This window comes from Loxodonta africana, chromosome 26, assembly GCF_030014295.1.
Source record: "Loxodonta africana isolate mLoxAfr1 chromosome 26, mLoxAfr1.hap2, whole genome shotgun sequence".
In the NCBI taxonomy this organism is placed as follows: Eukaryota; Metazoa; Chordata; class Mammalia; order Proboscidea; family Elephantidae; genus Loxodonta; species Loxodonta africana.
The window spans coordinates 23958708-23977946 of NC_087367.1; the positions used below are offsets into that span (position 1 = coordinate 23958708).

The following is a 19239-nucleotide window of genomic DNA, read 5'->3' on the forward strand; positions in this document are numbered from 1 at the left end:
GATCTGCATTTCTCTAATGGCTAATGATTGTGAACATTTCCTCGTATATCTGTTAGCTCCTAAATGTCTTCTTTAGTGAAGTGTCTATTTATATCTGTGGCCCATTTTTTATTTGGGTTGTCTTTCTGCAGTTGAGTTTTTGCAGTATCATGTAGATTTTAGAGATCAGGTGCTGATCAGAAATGTCATAGCTAAAAACTTTTTCCCAGTCTGTAGGTAGTATTTTTATTCTTTTGGTGAAGTCTTTGGATGAGCATAGGTATTTGATTTTTAGGAGCTCTCAGTTATCTGGTTTCTCTTCTGCATTATTAGTAATGTTTTGTACACTGTTTATGCCATGTATTAGGGCTCCTAGCGTTGTCCCTATTTTTGCTCCCATGATCTTTATCGTTTCAAATTTTATATTTAGGTCTTTGATCCATTTTGAGTTAGTTTTTGTGCATGGAGTGAGGTATGGGTCTGGTTTCATTTTTTTTGCAGATGGATATCCGGTTATGCCAGCACCATTTGTTAAAAAGACTGTCTTTTCCCCATTTAACTGTTTTGGGGCCTTTGTCAAATATCACCTGTTCATATGTGGATGGATTTATGCCTGTATTCTCACTTCTGTTCCATTGGTCCACGTGTCTGTTGTTGTACTAGTACCAGGCTGTTTTGACTACTGTGGCGGTATAATAGTTTCTAAAATCAGGTAAAGTAAGGCGTCCCACTTTGTTCTTCTTTGTCCGTAATGCCTTACTTATCCGAGGCCTCTTTCCCTTCCATATGAAGTTGGTGATTTGTTTCTCCATCTCATTAAAGAATGTCGTTGGGATTTGGATTGGAATTGCATTAAATGTATAGATCGCTTTTGGTAGAATAGACGTTTTTATAATGTTAAGTCTTCCTATCCACAAGCAATGTATGTTCTTCCACTTATGTAAGTCTCTTTTGATTTCTTGCAGAAGAGTACTGTAGTTTTCTTTGTATAAGTCTTTTACATCTCTGGTAGTGTTTATTCCTAAGTATTTTATCTTCTTGGGGGCTACTGTAAATGGCATTGATTTGGTGATTTCCTCTTCGATGTTCTTTTTGTTGGTATAGAGGAATTCAACTGATTTTTGTATGTTTATCTTGTATCCTAATACTCTGCTGAACTCTTCTATTAGTTTCAGTAGTTTTCTGAAGGATTCCTTAGGGTTTTCTGTGTATAAGTTCATGCCATCTGCAAATGGAGACACTTTGACTTCTTCCTTGCCAATCTGGATGCCCTTTATTTCTTTATCTAGCCTAATTGCTCTGGCTAAGACTTCCAGCACAATGTTGAATAAGAGTCGTGATAAAGGGCATACTTTTCTGGTTCCCGATCTCAATGGGAATATTTTCAGGCTCTCTCCATTTAGGGTGATGTTGGCTATTGCCTTTGTATAAATGCCCTTTATTATCTTGAGGAATTTTCCTTCTATTCCTATTTTGCTGAGAGTTTTTATCATGAATGGGCGTTGAACTTTGTCAAATGCCACTTCTGCATCAATTGATAAAATCATGTGATTCTTGTCTTTTGCTTTATTTATGTGGTGGATTACATTGTTTTTCTAATGTTGAACCATCCCTACATACCTGGTATGAATCCCACTTGGTCATGGTGAACTATTTTTTTGATATGTTGTTGAATTCTATTGGCTAGAATTTTGTTGAGGATTTTTGCATCTGCATTCATGGGGGATATAGGTCTATAATTTTCTTTTCTTGTGGTGTCTTTATGTGGTTTTGGTATCAGGGATATGGTGGCTTCATGGAATGAGTTTGATAGGATGCCGTCCTTTTCTATGCTGTGAAATAACTTTAGTAGTAGTGGTGTTAACTCTTCTCTGAAAGTTTGGTAGAACTCTGCAGTGAAGCCATCCGGACCGGGGATTTTTTTTTGCTGGGAGTTTTTTGATTACCTTTTCAATCTCTTCTTTTGTTATGGGTCTATTTAGTTGTTCTACCTCTGTTTGTGTTAGTTTGGGTAGGTAGTGTGTTTCTAGGAATTCATCCATTTCTTCTAGGTTTTCAAATTTGTTTGAGTATAGTTTTTCATAGTAATCTGATATGATTCTTTTAATTTCAGTTGGGTCTGCTGTGATATCGCCCAACTCATTTCTTATTCGGGTTATTTGCTTCCTCTCCTGTTTTTCTTTTGCCAGTTTGGCGAGTGGTTTCTCAATTTTGTTGATTTTTTCAAAAAACCAGCTTTTGGTCTTATTAATTCTTTAAATTGTTTTTCTGTTTTCTATTTCATTTAGTTCAGCTCTAATTTTTATTATTTGTTTTCTCCTGGTGCCTGTGGGTTTCTTTTGTTGCCCTCTTTCTATTTGTTCAAGTTGTAGGGATAATTCTTTGATTTTGGCCCTTTCTTCTTTTTGGATGTGTGCATTTATTGATATAAATTGGCCTCTGAGCACCGCTTTTGCTGTGTCCCAAAGGCTCTGATAGGAAGTGTTTTCACTTTCATGGGATTCTCTGAATTTCTTTATTCCATCCTTAATGTCTTCTATAATCCAGTCTTTTTTAAGCAGGGTATTGTTCAGTTTCCAAGTGTTTGATTTCTTTTCCCTGTTATTGATTTCCACTTTTATGGCCTTATGGCCAGAGAAGATGCTTTGCGATATTTTGATGTTTTGGATTCTGCTAAGGCTTGTTTTATGACCTAATATGTGGTCTATTCTAGAGAATGTTCCACGTGCACTAGAAAAGAAAGTACACTTGGTTGCTGTTGGGTGGAGTGTTCTGTATATGTCTACGAGGTCAAGTTGTTTGATTGTGGCATTTAGATCTTCCGTGTCTTTATCGAGCTTCTTTCTGGATGTCCTGTCCTTCACTGGAAGTGGTGTGTTGAAGTCTCCTACTATGATTGTGGAGCTGTCTATCTCACTTTTCAATGCTGACAGAGTTTGTTTTATGTATCTTGCAGCCCTATCATTGGGTGCATAAATATTTAATATGGTTAAAAAAAATTTTTTTTTGTTTTATATTCTTGATGTATTGTCCCTTTAATCATTATATAGTGTCCTTCCTTATCGTTTCTGATGGATTGAACTTTAAAGTCCATTTTGTCAGAAATTAATATTGCCACTCCTGCTCTTTTTTTGATTGTTGTTTGCTTGATATATTTTTTTCCATCCTTTGAGTTTTAGTTTGTGTTTCTAAGTCTAAGGTGTGTCTCTTGTAGGCAGCATATAGACGGATCTTGTTTTTTAATTCATTCTGCCACTCTGTGTCTCTTTTATGGTGCATTTAGTCCATTTACATTCAGGGTAATTACGGATAGGTATGAATTTAGTACTATCATTTTGATGTCTTTTTTTGTGTGTTGACAGTTTCTTTTCCCACTTGATTTTATGTGCGGAGTAGATTTTTTTTATATATTGTCCTTTCCTCATATTTGTTGTTATTTTGTTTCTGCTGAGTCTGTATTTTTCCCTTGTATTTTATTTTGATGAGTAGGATAGTTTGTCTCCTTTGTGGTTACCTTATTATTTACCCCTATTTTCTAAATTTAAAACTAACTTTTATGTGTTTGTATCACCGTATCTTCCTCTCCATATGGAAGGTGTATGATTACATTTCTTAGTCCCTCTTTATTATTTTAATGTTGTCTTCTTTTATATAATAATAAAAAAAAATAACATCACTGTTATTCTATTTTGGGCTTTTATATATATATATATATAATCTTGTTTTTTTTTTTTTTTTTTGGATTTCTCTGTCTGGGTTGACTTCTCATTGCTCTGCCCACTGTTCTAGTCTTGGGTTGATACCTGATAGTATTGATTTTCTAATGAAAGAGCTCTCTTCAGTATTTCTTGTAGTTTTGGTTTGGTTTTTACAAATTCCCTCAACTTGTGTTTACCTGGAAATGTCTTAATTTCACCTTCATATTTAAGAGTCAGTTTTGATGGATATATGATTCTTGGCAGGCAATTTTTTTCCTTCAATTTTTAAAATATGTTATCCCATTGCCTTCTTGCCTGCATGGTTTCTGCCAAGTAGTCCAAGCTTATTCTTATTGGCTCTTCTTTGTAGGTGACTTTTCATTTATCCCTCGCTGCTCTTATGATTCTCTCTATATCTTTGGTTTTGGCAAGTTTGATTATGTCTTGGTGACTTTCTTTTAACATCTACCTTACGTGGAGTTCAATGAGCATCTTGGATATCTTCTCATCTTTCACAATATCAGGGAATTTTTCTGCCAACAAATCTTCAACAATTTTCTCTGTATTTTCTGTTATCCCTCCCTGTTCTGGTACTTCAATGACTCATAGGTTATTTCTCTTGATAGAGTCCCACATGATTCTTAAGGTTTCTTCATTTAAAAAAAAAATCTTTTATCTGATTTTTCTTCAAATATATTAGTGCTAAGTGATTTACCTCCGAGTTCAGAAATTCTAGCTTCTACTTGCTCAATTCTGCTCCTCTGACTTTCTATCGAGTTATCTCATTCTGTAATTTTATTGTTAATCTGAATTTTTGATTGCTGTCTGTCTATAGATTTTTCCAGCTTATTAAACTTTTCATTATGTTCCTGAATAATCTAATTTCTTCATTTGCTTTGTCTGTGTGTTCCTTTGCTTGTTCTGTGTATTGCCTCATTTCCTTCCTGATGTCTTGAAGGGTTCTTTATGTTAAACTTTTGTATTCTGCATCTGGTAATTCCAGGAATACACTTTCATCTAGAAGATCCCTGGATTCTTTGTTTTGAGAGCCTGTTGCAGTGATCACGGTCTGTTTCTTTATGTGACTTGATATTGACTGTTGTCTCCGAGCCATCTATAAGTTACTGTATTAGTTTATGCTTGCTTACTGTGTCATAGCTGCTTGGTTTGTTTTGTTTTGGTATACACATATGGATTGCTTGAGTGAGCTAGCTTGAAATTATTTTCACCTTTGGAGCTCTGGTGTCCTATCCCCAGTTGGCTAGAGCTATTATCAGGTATATCAGTCTAGGACTCCATTCAGTTTTCCTGTACGAATTCAGCTCAGGTGTCCAGGTAGCTGATCATCAAGTGTGTGGTACAGGCTCTGTCCTACAGTCTTAGGGGGATGGGGGTGATTGGCGTATATACTGGTGCCTGATTGCAGCAGGGGGTCACGCTCTGAACAAGGCAGGGGGTTGAGAACCAACCCCTCAGTGTCTCTGAGGAAAACGTGTCTCTGTTCCCTAAAGTGTGCTGGTGGGTGGATTCTGCAGAGGGACCATGGGCACCCAAAGTTTTTGACTGTAAGGACTGGGAGGTACCAGTTATCTTTGGACCCCTGTCATGGGTGGCTGGGTGACCTGAGTGGAGCTATCAGTTCTTAGGTCTCTGATGTGGGTAGGTGAGGACCTTTTGTAATAGGCAAAGCAATGTCAAATGTCAAACACCCACCTCTCCACCGCACAGCTGAAATGGCTGGAGCCTGCCAACAAGGGCCTATTCTCCTGAAATAAGCCCACACAGGTCCATGCAGAAGGGAAAGGTGCTCAAGGTCCACGGATGGTTTATGCCTGGATAGGAGCTGCTTCTGTCCTGAGCTCCCCTGGTTAATGGAGCTAGTAAATTATCTTTTCCCCCCAGTTGCAAGTTTTTTCCTTCCCCAAGGCCAGGAGTATGACTGTAGGTGCTCACCAGGGTCTATCTCAGGCCCAGGGATTCAGCTGCTGAAGCTGGCTTGCAGTGGCGGGGGGGGGGCGGGGGTGCGGAATATACACAAGTACTTAGCTTTTGGCGAGAGTGCCGTTCTCCTCAGGTTCTGGAGGTGTGAGTGGGCCGCGTGACTGGCTGCTTCTCCCTGAGGAAACTGCGCCCAAGCGCTAGTACTGGCTCTGCCGACGCCACCGACCCCCCTCTGGGAATGGTGCCTGAGGGCTCCCCGCGATTCAGGTCCGGTAACTCCTCTCCACTTTTGAACGGTCTCTTCCTCCCCCTGCCCCTCAGTTCATTTTCTAAGCTTGCCTTTGAAGCTCAGGGCTCCCAGCTTGTCACAAATATACTGGTTTCACTTGTTTTTTCAGGTCTTTGTTGTAAAGAGGGGTCACCAGAAGGGTCTGTGTATTCCACTATCTTGGCTCCCCCTCTGAGTTGGCCCTTTTCAAGCATCTTTTAGTCAGTTAACATTCAGAGTAATGAACTTTGAGAATTTAGTATACATGCAATCCTATTGTAAGCAAAAAGATTGAGAAAGATAAAAACGGATAAGGCAACTGGACTAGTTAACTGAAGTAGTTTGCTTGACTCTTACTTGATTATGTTGATCCTTAGCAGGTTTGATGAGACCTAATTTCTCAGGTGTCACCAGGCAGTAGGGAATAGAAGTCTTTAGAGGGTGTGGTGCCTAAGGGTATTAGGAAAGTATTTCTGAAGCAAATCCAACGTGGTATTGTCCAAGTGGCCATCACCTAGTTCATTAGAAGTTTGGAAAATGCTTCGTGGACAGTTTATTAAAAACATAAAATTAACCCTCCATTACGCACATGCTTTCTTGGACAGATACTAACAGTTGGAGATGCTGTCTGCATAGTCTGGATGTAACGCCTGCAATCTGGGTCTTAAGCAGGGTTGGGCTTTAGGTAGGTAAGGTCACAGAGAAAGAGCTTCCGGATCATCACGTGTTTCCATTTCATGTGCGACACTCCACCCTCCATTCTCTGCCACCTCTCCTTTGCAGGGCAGTTTGACAGCCTGCACTGTCCCCACCCCGGGCTTTGATAATCCAGACTTCTCTGCTGAGGGAAGTCTATCATTGCTTTAGTTCTGAGCTCTGCCTGCTTCCCACGCTGTCCACGGGGGACGACAGGCGGTTCAGCATGTTTTCCCTCCAGAGCTTCCCCCACACCCAACCCACTTCATAAGCCTTCCTGGCTGCCCTGGCCTGCCCTCTTTTGCACCCTGGCAGGCCAACTTCAAGGGCAAGAGCAGCTCATTTCTCGGGAGCAGAGGGGCGTGCGGGTTTGGGAGGGAGTGAGGGCCAGTACCAACGGCTTCCTTCCAAATTGTGTTGGGCGACCCCTTCCCTGCAATCCCAGAAATTTTATGGCACTTGCTGTATCCTACAGATCGCTAACCTGAAAAAAAAAAAAAAGTTTGAGACATTAGCTGTCTTGCAAATTAAAGCTATACTACCTGACTAGGACAGGGACCAGGTGCAGCAATGTCAAACTTGGTCGTTAGGGGCTCAGATGCCTATAGGAGCTACTTTCTGCTTGTTTCTCCCGTGGTCCCTCGGGTCAAGCAAACCGTTTCTTGTCCCGCACCCCTGTGGTGCGAGTCGAATCCGCGGCGGGCGGAAAGCGTAGGTGGTTTGGGGTCTGGCATCAGTCGGGCAGGCGCGTGGACGCGGAGCCGGCGCGTGCGCGGGGCCGAGTGCGCGCGGGGCCGGGAAGCTTTCCCTCCGGGATCGCGGCTGCGCAGTCGGGCCTAGGCCGGGAAAAGGGGGAGGAGGGTGGAAGAGCCGGAGTAAGGGGGAGGGGGAGGAGCGGCGAAAGCGGAAGCCATGTTGGAGTTTCACCCGGAGCGAGGGGCTGCGAGCGTTCTCCTCTCCCTGTGGGTGTGACCCGGGTTCCGTGCGGCTGCAGGCTGCGGGGGGCGGGGACGGTTAGGCCATCGGCTGCGGCGGCGTGAGGGGAGCGGCGGCGGCCGCAGCGTGGAGCCAGGCGATTGTGACCGCCGGGGGAGGAGGGGACCGGCAGCGGCTCCCGCTCTCCGTGTGGCCCCCTGCACGCCCCCCCTCCCCTGCCCGGGAGGGAGGCGGGGGGCACCGGGGCCCGCCATGAACCCCGGCTTCGATCTGTCCCGCCGGAACCCGCAGGAGGACTTCGAGCTGATTCAGCGCATCGGCAGCGGCACCTACGGCGATGTCTACAAGGTAAAGGCGAGGGGCCGCGCGCCGCCGAGGCCGCAGACTCCGACCCGCCGCGGGAGGCCGACGGCGCCGCGGAGCCGGGCGGCGGAGCCGGCGCTGCTCGGCGGAGACGCTGGCGCCCGGGAGAAGCGGGGGAAGCGGGAGGAGGAGGAGCGGCGCTGAGGGCTCCGCCGCCTCGTACGGAACAAAGAGCCAGTGTTTGACCCCGGGACCTCCAAGTCCTTACCTGAGCCCTTCCCTGGACGCGATCCCGGGCGTCTGCCCCCTTCCGCGCGTTTCCAGGGAGAGACTGAAGGGCCGCGGCCAGCCGCTCGCCCCCTGGAGAGGGGCGAGGCGTGGGTCGCGTTGGCACGGTCCGCGCGACGAGCCAGACGGCAGGCGTCTGGCGTGTGTCAAACCTGCGTGTTTCCGACGGACCCGGGGGTCCGCTGTAGGTTGGGGTCTTCTGCTCACCAGGCCTGGAGAGAATTATCGCACTGCCTCCATCGCCAGCCCTTCAGCTCTTAGCATGAGCGTATCAGTTTCATTTAATTTTCCAACTAACGACTTTCTTGTGTAAAACAGACCTAGTGTGTGTGTGTTTTGTTTTTGTTACGGAGGAAAGAGCAACTTGTTTTCCTCAAGTCGAATTGGGCTATGATGCCATATTAAACTTGTTTTTTTTTCACATAAGATTGAGGGTTTTTTGTTTTGTTTTGTTTTTGTTTTTTAAGCGAATTAAATACTCCGGAAACGTACTGGTTTGACAGGGTTGGAATTCCAAGTCCCTTAGCCGTACAGCATTGCTCTTATGAAGAGACCACTTCTAAATGTGGTAGTAGAAATCACTTTTCCCTGGCCAGCTCAACTCTTGGCCTCACAGGGACTGCCAAGAAGAGAGGAGGAGAGTGCCAGAGGTGCCAGCAGTCTTGATTTAGTCGTGGATCTTCTTACTGGTAACTGAAGTTGAACTCCTCCTGTTTCACTTAACACCTGAGGGTGCATAAAGAAACTTAATTTTGCATTTGAAAGTTCAGTCATAACTTTAAGCAATAGCTTTTTACTTTTACCTTCAATGTAAAGAGTATGATAACTTAGATATTCAGTACATTGCGGCCACTACTCTGCATTAATCTTGTTTTGTGATGATGTGCTTTTTACCTTCGTCAGTCTCATCACTCTTTCCCATAGACCATGTGGGTGTATAGACACTCTTCTAACAAATACTGGTGGCACAGTGGTTAAGCTCTTGACTGCCAATGGAGAGGTTGGTGGTTCAAGCCCACGAGCCACTCCACAGGAAAAAGGAAACTTGGAAACTCTATGGGGCAGGTCTCTGTGTGATAGGGCCTGTATGAGTGGAGATGGAATCAATGGCAGTGGGTTTGGGCAGCTGAGCACTTGGATTGTAGCAGTAAAAGATAGGCATGGTCCCAAGTCTTACTTGGAGTTTTATTTTTTGGGGTAAGAACAACATTAGACAACCATTTTTATTAGAGTTTTATTTTGTGTTGCAAAGAAGAGAGGATTAGGGTTGGGGTTATTAGAGCATGTAACAGAAAGACCTGATCTAGTTTGGGGAGTGAGAGGTAGGGGATCTGAAAGATAACTATGCAGTGCTTAGGGCCATAGAAAGGGGGGAGTATACCAGATAGAGGGAACACTATGAGAAGCAATAGGAAGCCTTTAAGGATTTGAAAGAAGACCTGTATGGCCCCAGCAGCCAGGGAGGGAGAATGGCCTTCGAACATATAGATAGGCCTCTTAGGTCTTGTGAGGACTTCTCAAGATAGTAAGGAGCTGGGGAGTGAAATTAGATTTGAATTTTTAAAAGATTTCCCTACTGCAGTGTGGAGAGTGGATTGGAGAGGGAAGAGCAGTTAGGAGGACATCACAGTAATCCAGGTAAGAGTGATGGGGTTTTGGAATACCGCGAAAGTGGAGTCCAAGTAGTTTAGGAGTAGTCCGGGGAGTCTGGTTATGCTCAGATGAAAAGTTAACTAAAACTATATAGTTTTAGTGGCAGTGCGTATGGTGGTAAGTTCTTTCAGGATTCTTTATAGGAATAATTGGTCACATATTTACTGTATTTAAAAAAAACAGCTGTTTGGTAAGCTACATGATTAAAAGGTTAAAAAAAAAATTAGGGCCTATAATTTCCTAGGACACCTAAGTGCAAGACAGGTATCAGTTGATTAATCTTGTCATCCACTTAGAACGATAAGAGCTAATGTTATGTTTATGGAGCGCTAATTACTTGCTAGTACCAGTTCTAAACTTTTTCCATGTATTAATTTACTTAATTCTCACAACAACACTCTGAGATAGATGCTGTTACTAGTTCCATTTTGCAGTTGAAGAAATTGAGGCACAGAGGTTAAAGTAACTTGCTAAAGTTGGTAGGTGGCAAAGCCCAAATTAGAACCAGTTAGAGACTGCATTCTTAACCAGTCTCTTAACCAATCTGGCCTCTCTAGAGGTAGGATTAAGACAGATAATTTACCAAATTTCCAGTAGAGAAACTGAGGCAGACATCGAGTTCAGCTTTTGAGTTGCAGCCACATTCTGAGTTACTGAGATCTTTACGTAATAGTCGAAATTCCTAACTTCTGTAGTGCAGCCAGGCCACTCTGTTTTTGTAGAGTCAGCCAAGTGGACATCAGATAATACGTGCTTGATCCCTGCCTGCCAGGCTCTGCTAATACCAGGGACCCAGAGCAGAGAAACCCCACATGGTTTTTGGCAGCGTTCCCCTGTCTACTTAATAACTCCCAGCTTAAACTATTTGTATTCTTTATCTGTAATGTTCATGCTACAAAGATAATATATCTTTCCCATTTGTTCTGCTGTTTTAGATGTTTCTTATTTATATGAATTCCGTTGATTAGAGGAGAGCACATTAAAAAGTTTGGTTTCAAAAGCCAATATATATAATTTGCTCCTTGATATGTCAGTATGTAGGTGCTAAAAATGCAAAGATTGTATTAAGTAAATACAAAACCTAGTTATTTATAGTCATTCTTAGAAAAAAAATTCTAGAAAAATGGTATAAATCACTGTAAGGGATTTTTATTTTGGAAACTGTATCCTGCCCAATGCTATGTGTTCTGCGTTATATTTAAGGTGGCGTGCCTTAGTTAAAAAGCACTGAGTTAGGATGTGGAAAATCTGGGATTTATTAGCTATGTGACCTTGTAAAGTCGCCCAGCGTCTCAGAGCTGTTTCATTGTGAAGGTATTAATACCATTGTATGCCCTTTTGCTTTGGGTGTTAAATAAACGACTTGTGTTTTACCCAGCAAATGAGTTAACTTTTTTTTTTTAAAGGAAGTCTTTAGAATAATCGCATTTTTCCAAGCCAGTCTACTTAAGTATGTTATAATGTATGCAAAGATAGAGCTAAAAAAAATTTTTTTTTTTCTTCATACCTTACTTTAAAGATCTATAACTCTGTGGGCTCTATCTGTCAGATGAAGTATCGAGCGGAGGTTACCTAGGGGCCTCGGGGTTGACACCTAGAGCTCTATGACTTGGGCCTCAGGAGGCCCATAATCCTCTGAAAATGAAACGCTTAGTGTTGTGTGTATTTATGTTTTCTGGAGAGATGGCTTATAACATTCAAAGAGGTCCATGACTCAAAAACAAAACAAAACAAAACTATTGAGCTATAGATTTGTCATTTGAAAGAGTTTTTTTTTTTTTTTTTTTTTAAAGAAAGTAGGTGGCTCTGAATTAGATTATATTATCAGCATTTAATTTCTCAGGCAGTTTTCAAGTTTAATTTATATTCCTACCCTTAAAGTCTTCCTATTCTGACTTTTTCCTAGATTTATTACTAGAGAAAAGATTTATACACTAGAGCTGGAGCTAGGATAAGGCAAAGCAAGTTTGAAAGGACATGGTCTTCATGTGTTTCTGAGGAAGTGTCTAGTGTCATGGCTTCACCTTCGTTTCTATGAAATGGCTCCTAGACCTACGTCTGCACTCTGGTGACAGTGGAACAGATTGTGGGATAATTTCTCTAGAAAGCTTACACAAAATGAAACAGGTTATCTGACTTTGATATGGATCTGATTCCCTGAAAGAGGTACCTCTTTCCAAGATTTGGTTTGTGTATGTATTTATTTGTGAAAGCAAATCTAAAGCATTATTTTGTATTGAGAATAAATGGTTAGTAAGTTCTCTCATGAGAGTACATTGAACAACCATCATACGCTGAGCAGCTAAAATATGAAAGGAAGTGTGTTAGGGACCGTGAGTGGCGTAGCAAAAATGAGAAGGCCTGGTGGTTGGCCTTCACATATTTACAGGGATGTAAAATATATACCTACTTGTAGCTTTCATAGTTTGAAATCAAGACTATGTCGGCTTCCTCAGTTCTGTTACATTAAATCTCTTACTGGCTGAGAGGTTCTCTAGACACTCCATAATCTGGACAACCTACCTCTCTGTAGCGTGACATAGTAATTAGGAATTGGGTCCTGGAGCCAGACTGCCTGTTTCATCACCCACTAGCTGTTTGACCTTGGGCCAGTTACTTAATTCCTCTCCCTGTGCCTCAGTTTGGAAACCCTGGTTAAGTGCTGTGGCTACTAACCAGAAGATTGGCAGTTTGAACCCACCAGGTGCTCCTTGGAAACTATAGAGTAGTTCTTCTCTGTCCTGTAGGCTCGCTGTGAGTTGGAATCGACTTGACAGCAGTGGGTTTTTTGGGTGCCTCAGTTTCCGCAGTTGTAAAATGGAGAGACTTAGAAAAGTGCTTAGGACAATGCCTGACACATAATAAGCACTCAGTAATTGTTAATTGCAATTAGTGGCTGATATTATTTATTATTGTATATTTCTCCTGCTACTGTCCTTCTAACCTACCCTGCCCTGCATGCTGCTGGCTCAGGGTTTGTACTTGCTGTCTCTGCCTAGAATATCTGCTCCCCTCCCCCCATGTCAGTATAGTTTACTTCCTCATTTCCCTCAGGTCTGAGCTCAAATGTCACCTTTTAATGAGTCCATTCCTTACCACCCTGTAAAAAAACAGCACACCCCCTCACTTTTTGTCTTTACCAGGGGTGGGTCCAGATTTTGTGGACCTGAAGTTTATGCAATTTGGGCGGCCCTCATTGAGAAAGAGACTTTAGAATGAAAAATTAGGTATGAAGGTGAATATTCATTTAGAATGAGAAACGATGTACCAACAGAGTACTGTAACCTTAGAGTCAGGTCTCTTCTGAGGACTCTCAATCAGAAATGCGGTCACATAAAATAATTCCTGATAGCAGCCTGGTTTCTGCTTTCTACCTGGGTACACTTTATCTCCCAGCAACTCTCAACACTTACAGGGACCCATGCAAGTGGAGGTGGGGGGAGCTGAACTTTTTAACGTTTGTTAGCTTCATAGAAAATCTACATCTACTTCTTATTCTACTAATTTCTTATCATGACACATATCACCATATATTCATTTGTTTACTATCTGTCTGTCCTTATTAAAGTATAAATGCAGGAAGCTGGGGATTTTGCTTTGTTCACGGCTGTATCTTGAGAGTCTAGGACAGTGCCTGGGTTTAGCAGAGGGAGAACTCACAGCAGACTGTAAAGAGGAGATGGCATTGAGCTTAGGTCCAGAGCTCTGGTAGTAATGGGTACAGCATACACTAAACATTATGGATTGTTATTAGACCTAAACAAAATCCGTAGACTTAATATGAGTATCTTCTGTATATTAAGCAATGTACATAACTTTTCAAGCATATGAAGATAATCTGTCATTTTAAACTAAAGACCTTTAGTGGCTAACTAGTGAATATTAGTAGTTGTTACACATTTTATTTTTTGACAATATGATTACATTGGAATTTTAGGAAGAGGACTTTGTTCATCAATACAAAAAGGCCATAGTTTCAAAAGAGGAATCATGTTTGTTTTCTGTTCTAGTTTTGCTTTTTACAGTCTTTTTTTGTGTACCGGAAGATGCCACGTTTCAGTCAGAGTGCCAGCTCCCTTGACCTGAGATTATAGGTTTGGATTCCTAATGTGACAATGTACTGACTACCTTAGTCCTTAAACTTTGTGGAAGAATTTTAGATTTGACTGTAAATTTAGGTGTTTTCAAAGAAGACTTCATTTATTTTGTATCAAAGAAGACATCAAACCCTTCTTAGAAATTCAAGATTGTAAGAAAACTCTTTCCATATAAATTGTTCACCTTTCCCTGCTCAGAGACCCTTATCTTCACTGCCTTTAGACTAAAGTACAAACTTCTAACTTTAAAGGCATTGTCTCCTTTGACCTCTGGTCCCTGAAGGGTGAGTACAGGTTTAGATAGTTGTGGTGGGGGTAGGGGGAGACAGAGAGGAAAGTGACTTGGGGGGGTCGTTCCAGGTGAAAGGTGAATGTAACTACAAAGGTAAAGTCTTGGAGACTAAAATAGAGGATGGATTGAAAAGGAAGGCTTGTGTTGGGGAGTATGTAAAAATAAGATCTACTAGAAAGGTAGTGCCAATTTATAAAACTTCTTGAAAGCCGGGCACAGTAGTTTAGATGATGTGAAGTGTACAAGGAATAATAGTGTTGAAAGGGCTTCAGGGTTTTTTTGGTCATCATAATGAGAACAGATCAGAGACAATGAAGGACAAAAATATTTGCTAAGACAGTGATTCCTAAATTTCTCTGGTTTCAGAACCCTTTTATTCTCCTAAAAATTGTTGAGCACCCTAAAGTTGTTTATGTGTTATTTCTATTGCTATTTACCATATTAGTAATTAAAACTGAGAAACTATCAGTTTGTAAAAAACAATGATAAAAAACCCACGACATGTTAGTATAAATAACATTTTTGTGAAAAGTGACTATTTTCAGTCAGAAAAATCTAGTGAAAAGAGTGGCATTATTGTACATTTTTGCAAATCTCTATCTGGTTAAATAGAAGACAGCTGGATTCTCAGTTCTACTTCTGCATTCAATCTGTTGTTTTGCTGACATGTATGAAGAAAATCTAGTGTCTCACATGTATGTAGTTGGCGGAGGAGGATATTTTAAAAGCCATTTCAGATAATTGTGGATATTTTTCTCTGATAACTCTCCACAACTTGACCAGTGGTCGTTTCTTAAAAGTTAGCTGTAGTGTGGAGTCCAGGATCATATCAGTGAACCTTTCCTATTTTGTTAAATCTTAAATTTAAATCAGTGGTCTACACGTTACAAAGACAGTAGAGAAGAGAGAGATGTGATGAATTTTAGACGTTTTATTAGAAAATAAAGAGCTATCTTTGAGGTTTCTTTTTGTTATTCTTTTACTGTAGTTGTTCTAAAGAAATCCTAATAATGAGTTTCTCTGTTTTCTGTGGAGAATAATAATTCTTTAGCAATGACTTTAGAACTAACAGAAACTTGATAAGGGAAGGGTCAGTACCTTTCTCTCAGCTCTTATTAAGGGATTGGTAAAGGACTCACAAAGACATGTAGAAAAATGCTACAGATTTGGGGAATAATTGATACATGAAATAATGAGAACAGTAAGATATTCTTCCGGCATAACTTTAAAAAGTGCCCCTTATTTTATTCTGAATATAAAACACTGTAAAAAAAAAAAAAAAAAAAAGACATTATTAAGGAAATGATAAGCAAACAATTAAAATGATTAGTAACCTTACTCCTAAGAGATGATGCTTTTAATGTTTTGATTCTAGTTATTCTGCTTCTGGTTATTCATACATAAATATTTCATACACAAAAGTTGGGTTTATTGTATATTTTTAAAATCAAGTTATAGTTTATTTACTGTGAAATACATGGGTCTTAAATGTTTTAATTAAGGAGCCCTGGTGGTGCAGTGGCTAAAGCGCTTGCCGGCTAACCAAAAGGTGGGTGGTTCGAACTCACCAGCCACTCCTCCAAAGAAGAATGTAGCAGTTTGCTTCCTTAAGGATTTAAACAGCCTTGGAAACCCTGTGGGGCAGTTCTTCTCTGCCCTGTAGGGTTGCTGTGAGTTGGAATCACCTTGACGGCAGTGGGTTTGTATGTGTTTTAATTAGACAAGGTTCGACAAATACATACCTGTGTAACCTTATTTAAATACAGAACATTTCCGTAACCTCAGGAAGTTCTCTTGTCTCCCCAGTAAATCACAGCTGCAGTCCACCTCCCCCACTCCTGGACTTCACGTAAAATCATAAATGAACTGCCTTGGCACTTCTGACGAAAATCGGTTAACAGTACATGTGTGGGTATATTCTGGACTCTGTGGTTCTAATGAGCTCTTTGTACTTTCCCCAGTCCCTCACTGTCTTGTTCACTGTATAAGTCTTGAAGTTAGGTTGTGTGAGTCTTCCAACTTTGTTCTACTTTATCAGAATTGTTTTATCTTTTCTAGGTCCTTTGCTTTTGCATGTAAATTTAGAATCAGCTTTTCAATTTATACAAAAAAGTGTATTGGGATTTTTTTTAAAAAGCTTTTTTATTTTGAAATAATTATAAATGCATAGAAAGTTGCAGTAATAATACAAGTAGGTCCCATGTAGCCAACACCCAGTTTCCACCAAAGGTGAGACCTTAGACTATAGTGTATTATCAAAACCAGGAAACTGATTGTCACGACACAACTAACTAGACCTTAGTTAGTTTTCACCAGTTTTTGCATATACATGTGTAAAAAAAAAAAACCCCAGTGCATGTATATATGTATGTATATGTTTGTAGCTAATCCTATGGCATTTTAGCACATATAGCCAGCTGGGATTCTGATTTTGATTGCATGAGATCTGCAGCTCAATTTGTGGAGAATTGAGACCTTAGGAGTATTGAGTTGTGCTGTATGAATATGGTATATCTCTCCATTTATTTAGATTTTAGTTTATCTCATCAGTGTTTTGCCGTTTTTTTCTTTTTAATTTGCATCCCCCTCCCCCAACTTTTTCTACTAATAAGTAGTAAAAGAGAACTACTATTCTGGGATATTTTTTCAAGGTGGTACAGTAATGAGTCACATTTTTAGTTTTTATCAAAATTTTCACTGTCTTAGCGGTCTGACTTCCTTTGACTTAACCTTGTTCATTTTTAGCCTTAAGCATATGGACTCCTTTTAAAATTGGCAAATGTGAAAAGGAAAGAAGACAGGGGAAATGCTGTTGTCTGAGATTGAAACAGAGTCCTTAGAAGCCTGGTTTATTTTTATGTATGAGATATATATATTTATGCATGCTTATTTTACACGATTAGTGTTTTTTTGAGCTTGTTAAAGGCTTGAAAATGCACTTAAAGGCTTAAAAAGTTTTATTCATCCTTAAGTGAAAAATAAACAACACTGTGCTAGGTTGTTCAGGGTATCTTAAAAAATTTCTTTCTGATCTTGGTCTGGTTGAGCAAACAAAATATGCATAAATGGAACATCTAAAGAATGTCTAAAGTAGTATTTTAACAATTAAAAGTAATAATAAAACTTTATAAATGCTCTAGGAACTCAATTTAGGGGAAGGATGAGTTGGGATTAGTCTAGAAGACTTACTGAAGGGTGAATCTTGACCCCCTGGAGCTTGAAGAAATACTGGGTTTGCGTTTGTAGAGGATTGTGAGGGAGGTCATTCCAAAGGAGGAAATATGGATAAAAGTACTGCTTTGGGACCAATATGAGATAATAGACAGCCATTCCACCTTAAAGTAAGGGATTGTATTGGGAAACGTGATGTTTCAGATACCTAAGATACAGACAAATCAATGCCAGCCTGAAGATTTTGAAACTCATTTGATTTACAGTATAATGTTTTCCCAAATTCATTAGGGTTAGTCTTTTCTTTCCAACTTGTTTGGGTAGCCATCTGGATGGTATTTAGTGAGTTTCTTTTATTTCCCACCCTTCCCCTTCTGTTTATTTAAAAGTTACGCATTTTATTTTTATACTTTTAGTGGTTACCCTTAAAATTGCCACATGCATTCTTGGATTATAAAGGTAATCGGTATCTCCCTTTTCTCTATGCAAGATTGCTTGTTTTTAGTTACCGCTTTCCTACTTTGTGTTGTTGCTGTCTCTTAATTTGGTTCTACACTGTTCTTATATCTCCTATATTAGTTAAAGTGTTTTCAATTTTTTTACTTACCATTGCTTCTTGACATCTCACTGCTTCATTCTGGGTTCTGTTTTCTTCTGTCTGGTGAGCATCATTTGGCAGTTTCTTTTCTTTTTTAGATGAGGGACTGTGTAGGGTAAACTCAGTCCTTTTTTTTTTTAACCAGAAATATTTTTATATTATCTTTACCTTTAAATGATAGTTGAGTGGGGTATAGAGCTCTAGGATGACAGTTACTTTTTCTCAGCACTTTGAAGATGATATTCTGTTGTCTTCTTTGATTTCGGTGTCCTGTGGTCTCGCAATGATGTGTCTGGGTGTGGATTTAACTAAAAATATTTGTTTTTCTTTAATTGGAAGAATAGCATATTTCATCCGTTCTGGAAAATTCTGAGCTGACGTGTCTTTGACAGTCATTTCTTCTCCATCTCTGTTGTCTCCCTTTAGAGCTCTTGTTGTGTGCTTGATCTTTCTTCTCTTTCTCCATGTCTTGAATATTGTATTTTTTCCAATTCTTTATTCTGTGTGCTGCATTATGGTTCATATCCTTGCACCTTCCTTTGTGTTTGTGTATAAGCTGCTGTTCAAAAACTTCTGTTGCTTTAAAAAAAGAGAAACCAAACTCATAGGAGAATTTCAAGAATAATACAGAGAAGCCTCACATGCCCTTCACCTGGATTCATCAGTGGTTAACACTTTGCCACATTTGCTTTATCACTTTTTCTTTGTATATACATTGTTGTTGTTAACTGCTGTTGAGTCGGTCCTGACTCAGAGACCTTACATATAACAGAATGAAACATTTGCCTGGTCCTGTGCCACCCTCACGATAGTGGGTATGTTCAAGCCCATTGTTACAGCCTCTGTGTCAATCCATCTCTTTGAGGGTCTTCCTCTTTTCGCTGACCCTCTAACTTTACCAAGCATGATGTCCTTCTCCAGTGATTGGTCCTTTTCGACATGTGCAAAGTAGGCGAGACCTCTTGGTAAAAAGAAGCTCCTTCTAAGGAGTGTTCTGGTTGCACTTCCTCCAAGACTGATTTGTTTGTTCTTCAGTATTCTTTGCCAGCACCACAATTCGAATTTGTCGATTCTTCTTTGATCTTCCTTTTTCATTGTCCAGCTTTTGCATGCATATGAAGGGACTGAAAATACCATGGCTTGGGTCAGGCACACCTTAGTCATCAAAGTGACATCTTTACTTTTTAGTATTTTAAAGTTTTTGCCACACATTTGTCCAATGTAATAACGTTGTTTGATTTCTTGACTGCTGCTTTCATGTACGTTAATTGTTGATCGGAGTAGAATGAAATTTTGACATCTTCAGTTTCTTCATCATT

The 19239-nt window shown here is 40.4% G+C and overlaps 1 protein-coding gene across 7 annotated transcripts in view; it reads left to right on the plus strand.

Annotated features, from left to right (window-relative positions):
• The first annotated feature begins 7496 nt into the window (after window positions 1-7496).
• The window catches only part of MAP4K3 (mitogen-activated protein kinase kinase kinase kinase 3), a 238945-nt gene continuing 227202 nt past the window's right edge, over window positions 7497-19239 (plus strand). For 2 of the 7 annotated variants that reach the window (XR_010319480.1, XM_064277173.1), the window contains exon 1: window positions 7497-7866. Coding sequence is in view for 4 of the 7 variants with exons in the window: in XM_064277173.1 (XP_064133243.1) it covers window positions 7771-7866 (96 nt within the window). In the remaining 3 variants the exon portion in view is untranslated. The remainder of the gene's footprint in view (window positions 7867-19239) is intronic. The other 5 variants (XR_002787226.2, XM_010595886.3, XM_003416093.4 and 2 more) reach the window with 3 other exon arrangements.